The sequence below is a fragment of the Scomber japonicus genome, chromosome 15, assembly GCF_027409825.1.
Source record: "Scomber japonicus isolate fScoJap1 chromosome 15, fScoJap1.pri, whole genome shotgun sequence".
In the NCBI taxonomy this organism is placed as follows: domain Eukaryota; kingdom Metazoa; phylum Chordata; class Actinopteri; order Scombriformes; family Scombridae; genus Scomber; species Scomber japonicus.
In genome coordinates, this window is record NC_070592.1 from 16,393,661 (window position 1) to 16,406,115 (window position 12,455).

At 37.9% G+C, this 12,455-nt stretch overlaps 3 protein-coding genes across 5 annotated transcripts; 1 reads left to right on the forward strand and 2 right to left on the reverse strand.

Annotated features, from left to right (window-relative positions):
* Positions 1-2,102: 2,102 nt before the first annotated feature.
* gmnn (geminin DNA replication inhibitor) lies at positions 2,103-5,606 on the reverse strand. Of its 3 annotated transcripts, XM_053333823.1 has the most exons (7): positions 5,556-5,606; positions 5,202-5,272; positions 4,036-4,134; positions 3,750-3,903; positions 3,563-3,645; positions 3,003-3,113; positions 2,103-2,733 (listed from the first exon to the last, which is right to left on the reverse strand). In XM_053333823.1, the coding sequence occupies exons 2-7, from the start codon at positions 5,256-5,258 to the stop codon at positions 2,530-2,532; spliced, it is 708 nt and encodes a 235-aa protein (XP_053189798.1). In that variant the 5' UTR covers positions 5,259-5,272; positions 5,556-5,606; the 3' UTR covers positions 2,103-2,529. The 3 variants fall into 3 exon arrangements, with proteins under 3 accessions (XP_053189798.1, XP_053189800.1, XP_053189799.1); XM_053333825.1 differs by lacking the exons at positions 5,202-5,272; positions 5,556-5,606 and adding an exon at positions 4,308-4,398; XM_053333824.1 differs by lacking the exons at positions 5,202-5,272; positions 5,556-5,606 and adding an exon at positions 4,250-4,346.
* A 683-nt stretch (positions 5,607-6,289) lies between these two features.
* Positions 6,290-10,273, forward strand: c15h6orf62 (chromosome 15 C6orf62 homolog). Its single transcript, XM_053333827.1, has 5 exons — positions 6,290-7,989; positions 8,141-8,317; positions 8,403-8,528; positions 8,675-8,809; positions 8,931-10,273. The coding sequence occupies exons 1-5, from the start codon at positions 7,861-7,863 to the stop codon at positions 9,054-9,056; spliced, it is 693 nt and encodes a 230-aa protein (XP_053189802.1). The 5' UTR covers positions 6,290-7,860; the 3' UTR covers positions 9,057-10,273.
* Positions 10,274-10,282: 9 nt separating this feature from the next.
* acot13 (acyl-CoA thioesterase 13) lies at positions 10,283-12,333 on the reverse strand. The gene is made up of 3 exons (XM_053333833.1): positions 12,196-12,333; positions 11,867-12,051; positions 10,283-10,703 (listed from the first exon to the last, which is right to left on the reverse strand). Exons 1-3 carry the CDS (start codon positions 12,277-12,279, stop codon positions 10,544-10,546), a joined length of 429 nt encoding a protein of 142 aa, XP_053189808.1. The 5' UTR covers positions 12,280-12,333; the 3' UTR covers positions 10,283-10,543.
* Between the last annotated feature and the right edge of the window lie 122 nt (positions 12,334-12,455).

A 12,455-nucleotide genomic window follows, 5' to 3' on the forward strand; every position in this document is an offset into this window, starting at 1 on the left:
GAGAAGATTAAGATTTGCTAATAATCTAATAGTATTATAGATTTCTTTTTCCCTGAAAAGGTCCCAAATGTAATGGGACATTATATATTGAAAATGTTACTTTATTACTTGAGACTTACTATAACCAAAGGAAGAATTAATTCTTAAAATTGTCTTTTAATAAGAGCTCATAATTCATCAAGGAGAATGTATTTTCAATACCACATTAGCATTTTGGCCAGACTTACCTTTAGAAGCACAACTGAAAAATCAGACAAATCCATAATATGAATCTTGTTACATTTGGTTCTAACCGCACAGTCAAAAAAGCCATATTAAAAACAAGTGGTAATATTTTTATGAAATGTATTTTCTTTTGTATTATAATCTGTAAATGTGTGAAGTTGTTACTAAAAGCTAAAGATGCATTTTTTTTCTATTCAGCTTTTTGCAAAAACATGGTCCACATTTTACGTAACAGTTACTTTTATTTCTTCCATGATGTGAATAGCATTACAGTATTTTAGTATCCAGTTCACCCTCTCAGTATGTATCTGTTCATTTCTTTTGAGTGAGCTACTTTCTTTTTATAAACTTGCAGTTGACCAGTGTTAAGTTGATTTGTTGGCTTTACAATTCTTAATCACTGCAAAAATACAAGTTGGCAAAATGTGCACATCTTTAATCATTTAGAGACTGGTTTTAAGAATAACTTGGTACAATTTGCTGAAATTGAACTTTATTCATCTGTGGTCAAGAGCTTCAGTACTGATCCATTTAGTTGCATACTACTCTTCTCCATTGTGGTTAGCAGTATTTCCTCTGCTCGTCAAAAGTTGCAATAAAGTTTATTTTTGCATAATTAAAATTACAGTTGTGGACTTTCTTTTTCTTGTTACAACAGGAGAAGGCCTCAGTGTGTCTGAAGCAATGGTTGTCATTTTGTTAGCAGTGACTTTGTATTAATGGATATTCTGGGGCCAAACCTATAAAAACTGACTAACCAAGTAGTATTTAGATTAGAAGTATTTGATTTAGTCACCCATTTTACTTTCCTGGTAACCTTTTACCACATTTTGCCTCAGCTCCTAGCACTTTAGATATTTGAGAACCATTAAAATTTTATAGTAACAAAAATGCATGCATCTTATCTATGGCTTAATAGGAGTAGGTTAAATAGCTTGTGATTTTTTATCAGCTACTCATAGCTCTAGCCAGGGGCCTGTTTCAGACAGTCTCTATACCAGCTACTGTAAAAGTGCCCAAACTTAAATCTTGAAAAAAAAAAGTGACTCCTTCATTGAAACATTTACACTTTTGTAGTGTTGCATGTATAAAAGGCATTTAGGTGTTGCTTTCAAATATACAATATTAGATTTCACCAACTACTGAAATATATCAAATGTTGAATGTAGCCACTGAATGCTGTTTGAGGTAGAGCAGGCTAATCACCACAATTGCTTGTAATGAAATGATACCTTACTAGTTTGAGCTGTATTCTTTTATTCAGTTGCTGCCAAGTAGGCCTACGCTTTGTACCTGTTGGTCTGCATGAATATTAAAATGTGCCACACACAGAGAATATAAATGTTGATTAAGTGGACCATGACTTTTTTTTTTTTTTTTTAAAACCACACACATTGACTGTCAGTAATTTTCTACCACACCAGCTTATGCTCTTTTGCTGCTACTGTAGTTTTTTTTCTTATACATATATACACACACATCTGCATGCATTCACTAATATTTCTAACTCCACTGGGGAGAAGTAGGAGGACTGAGCCCTTTGTTTCACCTGTTGCCATGGTGAATCATATTATCTGTGCTCCATTGATGAGGGCTTGGCATCTCATGCACAATCTTGACTCAGGGTTGATTGAACCAACTGTTATCACCTGTTCTGAAACTGAAAACTGAGTTTGACAGCTCAGAGTTGGTCAACCTAGAGTTAAGGTTTTAACTCTAAGTTAGTTAAACCTGCTTCCTGAAACAGGCCCCAGGTTTCTTTAGTGAGTTGCTCCAACATGATCTTTCCCCATTGAGACCTCCAGCAGCTTAATGGAGTAACTGGAAGCCAAACATTTATTTATACATGAAGCCTTAGTCAGAATTTTTTTTTTTTTTTAAGTTTATTTTACATTAACCATATGTACACAACTCTGCCATAACATTACAATTTTACACTGTAAACAAACACTTGAAGGCTGTACTCTGGGCCACATATGGCAGTGAATTTAATACCATCTGTTGGTGCAAAAAAAAAAAAAAAAAAAAATTGCCACAATAGATCTTTTTCCACAACACAGTAGAGAAAACACAGGCGTTTATAGCAAACATTAAATATAATGTAAAAAGATGACAGCCCCTTCTGTTCAAGGCTTTAAAATTATAAAATTACAGGTGTTCAAGAATTCAGGTTGAAGTCAGGTTTTTTTTTAAAAAAAAAAAGAAAAAAAATGGATGGCTACTTGAGGCTGCAGAAGCACACGGCTAAAATCTGCTGACCTGGTTAAGAAGGTCAATGTCCCATGGAGTTGCCAGAGTTGTCAATTAATCCTGCTCTGAGGGTCCCGCTTGTTCATGGTCTGAGGTCTGTTCTTCCTCTGCATCACTCTGATAGCAATCAGAGTCTTCCTCCTCGTCATCACTGTGACTGGCCACGTCGCTGTCATCTACTGCCTCATCTTCATCTTCCACATCAAGGGCCATCTCCCTCAATTCCTCCAGATTGTCTGGGCTCTTCCCAGTCAGCCTCTAAAATATATAGAATATGATAGAGTGTAAATAGTTTTGTTGTGCTGAAGTTACCACCCTGTATATCCAAACATGTGACACATTAACTGGAGTAGTAACTGTAATTAAAACATTTAAGAAAAAATTAAATGAAAGTTGATACAGTTATGCTTCAGTTCAAACTATGTCCTGGAGGACATGCCTGTGATTAAAAGGATCGTTACTGTGTACACAAAATGTCAAACAAAAACATTGTGTCTTTAGTGTGATAACAGACTAGCAATGCATACCTCAATCATGTCAGCCATGTACTGCACATGTTGTGCTAGCTCTTGCAGTTCTTCATTGTCACCCTTAAGTTGTGTTATCTGTTCCTCTTTGGCCTCGATGTCTTTGTGTAACTGGTTAAGGAAGAAAACAAACAAAACATTAAGCACAGACAGCAAGCTCAAAAGGGTGGGCGTATCAAAGCAAAGCCATGGCACAATGGGCAAACTTAAGATTAAATTAAAGTAAACTACTTCAAAATACCCAGCAATCAGTCACTGAAGCATTCAGAATATAAGATGAAAGCTGCTGGGAACAGTGGAGCGTTAGGCCCCAACTTTTGGATCTCCAAATAATCCACCCCAAATGAGCGTATAGTAAATCAGATTTTATTACAGGATTGTCACCTTCACTACAATTGCGTCAAAGTTAAATAAACTGATTTCAATGAGTGCATTCAGACAGTTGATTCAAAATCCAATGCCAGCTGGACTGAAGCCAAATAAGGTTGACTCAGTCGGTGGGAGCGTGGGAACAGCTCAGTTGACGCTAAACATTAGCAGTCTCTTAGTGATTAACTCACCTTCTCATTCTCCTGTAGAACATTGTACAAGGCCTTCCTTCGCTCCTCTGCTACCTCTTTCCAGTAAGAGGAGGGTGGCGTTTCTAAAAACCAAAGTAGAAATTTAAGTTGAAGCTAAAAGTCAAAAGGTTTTTGGGGTAGAGGCCCCAATTTAGTAGTTAGTGCACTTTTGTAACACCATTCTTACCTTTGACCATGAGTTCATATGCTTCATTGGACATGCCATCTGTCAAACACTGAGATTCTTCTGTTTGGGTCGATTTGACTTCTACCTTCACCCTCTTTGGACCTCTGGTTTGTTCTGCGCTCCACTGTTTCCGTTTAGGAATGACCTTTCCTGCCTAAAGAGAAAATTAGTATAGAAGTCAGGGAGTTGTTTTGTTTTTACATATGAAAACACAGCTACAGAGATTGATAGACCTGTTCTGTCACTAACCAAATCAAATTACTTCCAACAACAAGACAGTGCTTACCTGACATCTTCCCAAGTCTTTGTTGACAGCTGAGAGTTGGAGGACTTGCAGGGATTGCCTGGGGGGTCCCATTGTCTTTTGAGAGGGGGTGAAAAAGCTCTGGAAGACATCAAGAAGTACAGTTAAAAATGTGACCATATGTGGTTTAGAAATGTAAGATACCATCATGTAAAAACACAGAAGATAAGCTGCTGCTGCTAGAACAGTGACGTACATCCCTCCCAGGTGAATCTTGAAACCCAAGATTGAATCACATGAGAAAAAACTATGACCTGTATTAATTTTCAAATTCTCTATTCACTGAGGCTTAGCATCACTTTTCACACTTTACTTAAGTTACACTGTCACCATGGCAGAGGGCATAAGTGAAGTGGCTTACACAACGCTGCCATGTACAACAGGCCTACAGGTGTGGGAACAGGGGCAGGTCCTACATTCTTTCAACAGCCGTGGGAACGTTTTTCCTTCAAAGTTCATTACAAAGCAGTTAGTTAATGTTTGGCTACAGCTTCACAACACTGCTTGTGTGTTTCATTCCCACGCAAAAAGGTGATTGAGTTCAGCCATGTAGAATTCAATACTGGGAGAATCTCTCATTGTTGCTGTCATTTTAAACCAATCTGCTCCAATAAGACTTTTCAGAGACATTTTGACATAGTAAGAAGAGCACAGATGTTACTAATACCAACAGTGGCTGATCATATTCAGGTGCCATTTAGACCTTTGCTTTTCCTACAATTACCTAAAAAAATAAATTAAAAAGAGCCTATTCCAGCTCAAATTTCATGAACCTATGTTTGGAATTTGAATTAATACACATGCTGATGGGGTGTACCCTCTATTGTATTTTTTGAATAATATACGGTGAAAACAGCCTTCATCCTGAGCTTTAACTGAAAAACATCCAGTCCATGCAGTCTCATTTCTGTCATCTATGGAAAGCAGTTATTTACAAAAGTGTGTACAATGAAACATCTTCCCTGTCTCATCTACACATACTGAGATCCAGCTGCAGAAGGGCCTGTGTGATGATACCATCCACCAGGAATAATATATCGCGATAATAACCCTTTACCCACAATCTTTAACTGTTACAATACATTTGGTGGACATTCACTTAGAGAAAACACATTTTTAACACAGAATCCATCGACAACGTTACTCACCTTTATGTTCTCATTAGACCTCTGCTGGGTGTGTTTAAGCTTTCCACCGGCACTCATTTTCTTCCACGGATCTGAGAAGACAATTATAAACATATAAGTTAGCACCATAGAGTGTGGTTAGCACACATTTAAAAAAAAAAGCGAATGGGCTTTTATGTTGCGACACCATAGTGCGACGACACACAAGGCCTGCCATTAACTGTTTACCCTGTAAAAGATAAAAAGCGAACTCATTACCTTTTTAAAGTACTAATTTACAAGATGAGCTGTCGACAGAAATACTGAACGATCAGTAGATGTGGCGACGGTTAAAATGAGACTGTTATATGATAGCTAAAAGTTAAATCCACTTACAGTTAATGAGAAGTACTTCACTGTTGATGGGGTCACCTTTCGTTCTTTCTTCTGAAGATCTCGCGCCAGGAGCTTAAATACGCCCATTCAATCACGTGGTAATGACCAGTCACGAGCTCGCGAGGAAGTTTTTTTTTTCATTGAAACTTTATTGATCGTAACATCCCATGTCGTCATAGTCCGGGACAGCATTTATCCAACAAATGTTTATCTTTCTAGATTTTTAGAAACAGATGACAAATGCTCTTTTTGTCAAACTGACATTTATTTTGTAATTGCTCATTTTGTGTAACATTTTGGAAAGTTATATTTTAAGCAATACTTCCCATTAGATCTGTACTGAAAAGAACAAAGTATTATTTCCTGTTTTGTGTATCAAAATATTAATATTTGTACCATCATAATCCCCTTTTTATTTTGTGAGGAAATTTTCATATCCACAAATCCAAAATATACAAAACAACGCCATAATTTAAGTTATTTTTAATTGAAATAAAATATTATAAAAAAAATAAGAAAAGTAAATAGTATGTTATCAAATTTTTTTTTTAATTGAAGATGACTTTTTATTTAGTTGTTTTTTCCCTTTACTTCTATTGATATTATCTTCTTTATACATCGTTTTAATTTTGTGCATTAATATTAATAATAAATAAAAACGCTGTTGTTTTTCTTCCTCGCTGCGGTCATGTGACAACATACGTCACATATCTGTAGTTGTCTGCGCAGCCATTTTGGGGAGGCTTGTGGATCGACGAGCTTGTGTGTGTGTGTGTGTGTGTGTGTGTGTTTGTGCCATTATTAGCTATAAAACAGCAACACACACACACAAAGAAACCAAACGGACACAAACGTTGGACGACTCGCCGTTAACTATGGGCCCGCCGGGAGACACGCACCGCCACACGTCGACTGAAAGAGCGGAGGATTTCAGCTGGATTGTCGATTTATCTTGACATGGCATGCAGCAGGGCGAGTCGGAGGTTGTGACGACGGAAGAAAAGGAAGAGAAAGAAAAACAAGCGCAGCAAAACACCTCGAAACTTCAAACGTGAAGGAGGGGAAAGAGAGAGTAAAAAAATAAGAGGGGAGAGATTTTGTTAAGGTTGTGTTTTTTAGTCGTTTGGTTGGCTTGTTGAATTATCTCTTGAATTATCCGTCGATGAAGTTGTTGACAAGACACGACTGGTAACAGCAACAGCAAACAAAAAAGCTAAAAAGAAAAAATGCTGAGCACAGGCAAAACCAGCTAGGTCAGTCAACCCCCTGCAGGTCTCTTGACTCTCACAGCACTGGCAATCATATTGAAGCAAGCGAGAAAATGTAAACGCGTAAAAAGATGACTGTACGCTAGCTAGCCAACCAACACACAGGCCTCAATTAAGCCAAGCCGTCAAGAAGATAAGATGTAGCTATATCGTCGGTTCACTACTAGTTAGTGTCGGAGAAGTGAATGCCTAGATTAGCTTGCTAGCTAGCTCACCTTAGCTAGTGTGCTAAAAATACGCCCGCATCATGACTATCAGCAGTGGCAGCACCGCGGGCCGTGGGCCAAATGAGTGGCAGTAAAAAGTCAAGGAAATGTCAAGTTACTTTCGCAGTAGTCTTCGATGTTACCCGGTGCCAATATCTCCTGGCATCTGTATTTATCTGCCATGTTCGTCTGTATCCCCAACCTGTCTGTAACACGCAAATAACGCAGTCTCGACAAGAGAAACAAACACACACACAAAAAAAGACAGCCATGGATGAGGGGACTTTGAAATGACCCAATTAGTAGAATATTTGTCAGCTTGCTAGTCTCTGTAGTCCTCAAATTCACTAGCAAAAAAAATAATATATATCGCCGATATGGGTTTTTTATAGTAGCAGCTGCTTCTGTTAATTTCAGTAACATCTACAGAAGGAAAAGTCAAGTCAAATTTGGGTTTCTCTTTCATTTAAATCTCCGTTGTAATCCTGTGTCGATGGCAGGTTGAAAACAAGCTCATTTGGCTTTAGTCATGTCTTAAAACATGGATTTTTGAATAAGTAATAAGGAGATGTAGTCTTAGCTTGTTGATCATTCCCCTCCTCAACACTGCCCTTTTTACAAAAAAAAAGTTAAAATGACTTAGTTTTCTTTTTGATTTGCTGACCTTTTCAGTTGGTAGTTAGTGAGTATTTCACAGATCTAGAGTTGTTTGATGCGTTGTTTCTGCAAAGGGTAGCTCGCTCCATCCTTTATCCAACGTATAAATACAAAATAGAGAGTGTAGACAAAAATATTCTGCACAAGAGAAGACGCTGCCATCAAAATCTAACCATGGGGGACCCAACTTCACGAAGAAATCAAACAAGAAATCGACTTCGAGCTCAACTGCGGAAGAAAAGGGAATCTTTGGCTGATCAGTTTGACTTCAAGATTTATATAGCCTTCGTTTTCAAAGAAAAGGTTTGTCAGTATAACGACAGAATTAAGAAAGTCCTGACATTATCTTAAAATGCACAAATCTCATGGAAGCTAATGTCCTAGAAAAACTTGCTCTTAATTACATGATCAAGCCAAAAGGATTAAATATTTGTCTTTGTTGTTGTCTTTACAGAAAAAGAAGTCTGCACTTTTTGAGGTAGCTGAAGTGGTGCCAGTGATGACCAACAACTATGAAGAAAACATCCTACGAGGTGTGCGGGATTCCAGCTACTCTTTAGAGAGTTCAATAGAACTCCTGCAAAAAGACGTTGTGCAACTACACGCCCCCCGATACCAGTCGATGCGAAGGGTAAGTGAACCGTCTTTGGAGCGGGAATGGTTTGAAGAAAACAACATCTTGCTAATGTTGTTAATACATTGTTCTTTTATCACAGGATGTGATAGGCTGCACACAGGAGATGGACTTCATCCTTTGGCCACGCAATGATATTGAGAAGATTGTCTGTCTGCTGTTCTCCAGATGGAAGGGGGCTGATGACGAACCCTTTAGGCCTGTTCAGGTCTGAGCTTTGCACCTTCTCAGATCCCTCAAGCTGTAAATGTTTGAAGGCTGTTGTCATTTTTTGATTGTAACTGAAGGTCTTTGTTGTGGCTGAATGTACCCAAAATGTCTTCTTTGCTCATGAATTTCTCATCTTATTCACAGGCCAAGTTTGAATTTCATCATGGAGACTATGAGAAGCAGTGCTTGCATGCTTTGGGTCGTAAAGACAAGGCTGGAATGGTCATGAACAACCCAACTCAGTCTGTATTTCTCTTTATGGATAGACAGCACTTACAGGTGAGTCAGTATATTGAATAAGTTATAGTTGTGAGAAGCTTTCAAAGATGCCACCGCCAGCTGCTTTATTTGGCCTCCAAACACATTTCCTGCTCATTTTCTTTGTAATAATCTTTTGCAGACTCCTAAAACCAAGGCCACAGTTTTCAAGTTGTGCAGCCTCTGCCTGTACTTGCCCCAGGACCAGCTGACCTGCTGGGGTGTGGGAGACATCGAGGATCACCTCCGACCATACATGCCTGATTAAGGCTTCCCGCTCCACCCAGCCACATAGGGAAAAGCCCTTCCCCACCCTCCTGCCTAAGCCTTCAGAAGCAAATTGATGTACTCATCTCCACCAGTTTTCCTTTTAAAAAAGATTTGAACTTGTGCTTGGATCTCTCCTTTTTTGTTAACTACTCGTTCTCCCTCCCTGACCTGAAGCTGATTCAGTTCCCATCCTTGTTTTCCCTCACGCTCCCAATGTTCCTCCTCTTCTCTCTGCCATTTTTGGATTGGTTCCCCAATTGTTGTTTTTTTTTATTTCACTCCCTCTTCATTCCCTTCTACTCACTCATCCAGTTTTGTTTATTTGAACCTGCACGAACATTGATTTTGAGTGGTTGGTTGTTCTCTTGGAGCTGCACTGTCAACAGCACCGGTCATTGAAGGAACTCTTTATGTTGCATCAAAACAGGAACAAACAATACACAGGTCTTCACGGTGGTTCTCAGATGGACGTGTTTTATATCCTTGTTGTCATAAGAAAGGATTGTTAAAGCTTGTAATGTCAATGGGGTTTCTAGAACAACTTTATACAATCTTTTGACCAAGGACAGGTGTGAATAGGTGTTAAAACACCCGTGTAAGCAAAGATAACAAGATGAACAATGTTTGTCAAATCATATGGTGTAGGTATTGCTTCTTATAAACCGCCTTAGTTTTTTGCTGGACTTTTAAAGAAATGTTTTGGTGTCATTTGCTTTCCTCTGAAAATTGCTAGGCAGGCCTTTGCTAAAATCTTGAGTGACTTGAAAGGCATTGTACACAAAGTTGAGACATGTTGGTTAGATGTTGAAGGTCATTGTCACCGTTCAAGCCGTTCATGCACTATTTCATTTAAGCTACTGAAATCTGATGTTTTATGTTTTTGTTTTATTTGGGATGTGGGTTGGTGAGAATCTGAAATGGTGACAGACTTTTGTTTAAACTTAACTTACCTAACACAAGTTGCTGAAGCTAACTGATTTTTTTTGTTTAATTTGACCTACTAAAAATAAGGATAATTTGCTGCCATGCTCATCAAATTAAAATTGGGGTTTGCAGGCTTTACTTGTCAAAGTATATGAAGTACATAGTACAAAATAATTTGTTGATTCAGTGTCTTCAGTTGAAAGGGTATAAGGCGTGTAACTTCTGGGTTTTTTCTGTTGATTCTCAAATCAATACTGCTGAGCATATCCCAATACAGTGCAAATTTTGAAAGCAGAACTCTTGTCCATTTGTTTTATTGCATGTGCATGAATCATTGATGCAGTGAGGTCAAAGTTGATTCTGGCCATACAGATATTCGTTTCTCTGTAACTGCAATATGTGACCGTGGTAACAACACGTCACTAAGTAACTAGCCATGAGCAGGATTTGTTGCACACACCACTGTTAACTACATTGTACACACAAACTATTTACAGGCTTGGAGTTCATTGTTATGACAGTACAGTGACATGATCATGTGAGTTACAGACTGGAGACAGTTTAGCTGCTGCCAAGGTGTTTGGTGTGTCTTCCTTGTGCTATGAGCTTCCCTGTGGCCTTGCTGGTGAGGTCCACTGTGGCAAACGCCAATGTCCGCCCTTGCTTTAGAACCTGAGCAGTGATGAGTACGTCCTCTCCAATCTTGGCAGCATTCATGTATCTGTAAGATAGTCACGTTTTCAGTCATTCATAGTTAAGAGATTAATTTTTAATCTGGCCGGGTTAAAATGATAGTGTGGAGTTCAATTCATATCCATTTTAAAACAAGGCATGACACATTCAGGGTTTCTTGTTGCCCGTCATGAAAACCTGGAAAATGAATTAACAAGTTTTGTTTTCTTAAGTCTGAAATCAAGACCAGTGAGATTTGTTATGTTGTCCTAACATTAGGGAGGTTTTCTTAACCCAGGTAATAAATTAAAATAAAAGATACACAAGTAAAATCTTGCACATATTTACATTTAGTCATTTTTAGGCCCATAAATATAAATTAATGTTAAGTATTCAAAATATATTCTATCTTCTTTTCCTTTTCTTTAACATAATTACTACTTGGAAGTAGCATTTAAACCTTCATGTTGGGAAGTAAAATGTGAAAATTCCACATTAAATAACCTTATAGACTTTCTTTTTAGTTACCTCTTCTAAAAATTTCAGGAGTAATTTGACACAAAATAAATAATAAATGTGGTTAGTTTAATGTCCCATATTTCACTTTACAAAGCATCAGTTATTAAAGCCAGCTTGATGTCAATACTGATATTAGGGAGTTAAACAACCCTGATATCAATATATTGGTCAATAATTTAATACATAATGTTTACATAAGCACATTTTTTGCAATGATCACTCAAATGTGCCTATAAAACACTTTTGACTAAGATATATAATTGAGGCATGATATAAAATGTACTTAACTTGTATAAAATGACACTGCACTGAAACAGTACACTTCACTATTTTTTCACTATTTCTAAATAACTACAAACAAAAAGAAAATGTATGTATATATTAAAGTTGAATCAAGAAAAAGGATTAAATATACATGAATCCTGCATATATAATTTAAAAATATTTGTTTAATTACTGGTGTGTATTGGACAAGAAATATACTGATGCCGATATACATTTGATAGGCCAGTATATCGGTCAGGCAATATTAGTTAAGAATTTATGAACCCTACCATTGAAATTTGTAGTGTACATTTGTTTATTTTAAAGCTCAAATGTCCATTATAATTACATACATTAATCTACACCTGCAGAAGGGGTTTTAGGGAGCAGAATAAATAATTTAAAGGTTTTCACCATTCATACACTCACGTTATGTTCATGTCCACACTAACCCCCGGTGCCCCCCTGTCACTGTTCATGATGGCCATGGTGGAGATGACATCGACCAGTGTGGCTGTCAGCCCGCCGTGCAGCGTCCCTCCACGGTTAGTGTGCTCCTCTTCCACCTTCATCTCACACACTACCTTACCCGGGACGGCAGACAAAATGTCCACCTGAGAAAACAGTTATTTGTCACAGTGGGACGACGTTTATGGAAAGCAGGTGAGTGCTGTTTTAACTACAAACATACGGAGTGTTTCCCATTCACAGAAAAGTCTTAAAATGACGAAGAAATGTGACGGAATGTGTTTCTTTACCTTCTTCAGGACTTTGTCGAAGCCTGGGGTATCTACCATGGCTCTCATTACTTGTTTTATCGTGTTTAAAGACAGCGAAGCCATATTTAACTCTAATAAACCCGGGGGGACAATGTCAAAGATATGTTTACTTCACACCGGAAATAGTTGCGTTTGGAAAATCGTCCGGGTGAAACTAGCCAAAATAGCTGAGCTGCTTATCGACCAGATTTATACATTATAAAGCAAAATAGCTGCACGATAATGGAAACATATGTTGA

Bases quoted from the DNA above. Each gene is read 5' to 3' on its own strand.
- c15h6orf62 (XM_053333827.1), top strand. From the start codon at position 7,861: ATGGGGGACCCAACTTCACGAAGAAATCAAACAAGAAATCGACTTCGA. The intron at 7,990-8,140 runs GTTTGTCAGTAT...TTGTCTTTACAG, and splicing joins CCTTCGTTTTCAAAGAAAAG to AAAAAGAAGTCTGCACTTTT. The intron at 8,318-8,402 runs GTAAGTGAACCG...CTTTTATCACAG, and splicing joins GATACCAGTCGATGCGAAGG to GATGTGATAGGCTGCACACA.
- gmnn (XM_053333823.1), bottom strand. From the start codon at position 5,258: ATGAGTGCCGGTGGAAAGCTTAAACACACCCAGCAGAGGTCTAATGAG. The intron at 4,135-5,201 runs GTGAGTAACGTT...GATGTCTTCCAG, and splicing joins GGTCTAATGAGAACATAAAG to AGCTTTTTCACCCCCTCTCA. The intron at 3,646-3,749 runs GTAAGAATGGTG...TTTGGTTTTTAG, and splicing joins ATATGAACTCATGGTCAAAG to AAACGCCACCCTCCTCTTAC.
- acot13 (XM_053333833.1), bottom strand. From the start codon at position 12,279: ATGGCTTCGCTGTCTTTAAACACGATAAAACAAGTAATGAGAGCCATG. The intron at 12,052-12,195 runs GTAAAGAAACAC...CTGTTTTCTCAG, and splicing joins TCGACAAAGTCCTGAAGAAG to GTGGACATTTTGTCTGCCGT. The intron at 10,704-11,866 runs GTGAGTGTATGA...ACTATCTTACAG, and splicing joins AGTGTGGACATGAACATAAC to ATACATGAATGCTGCCAAGA.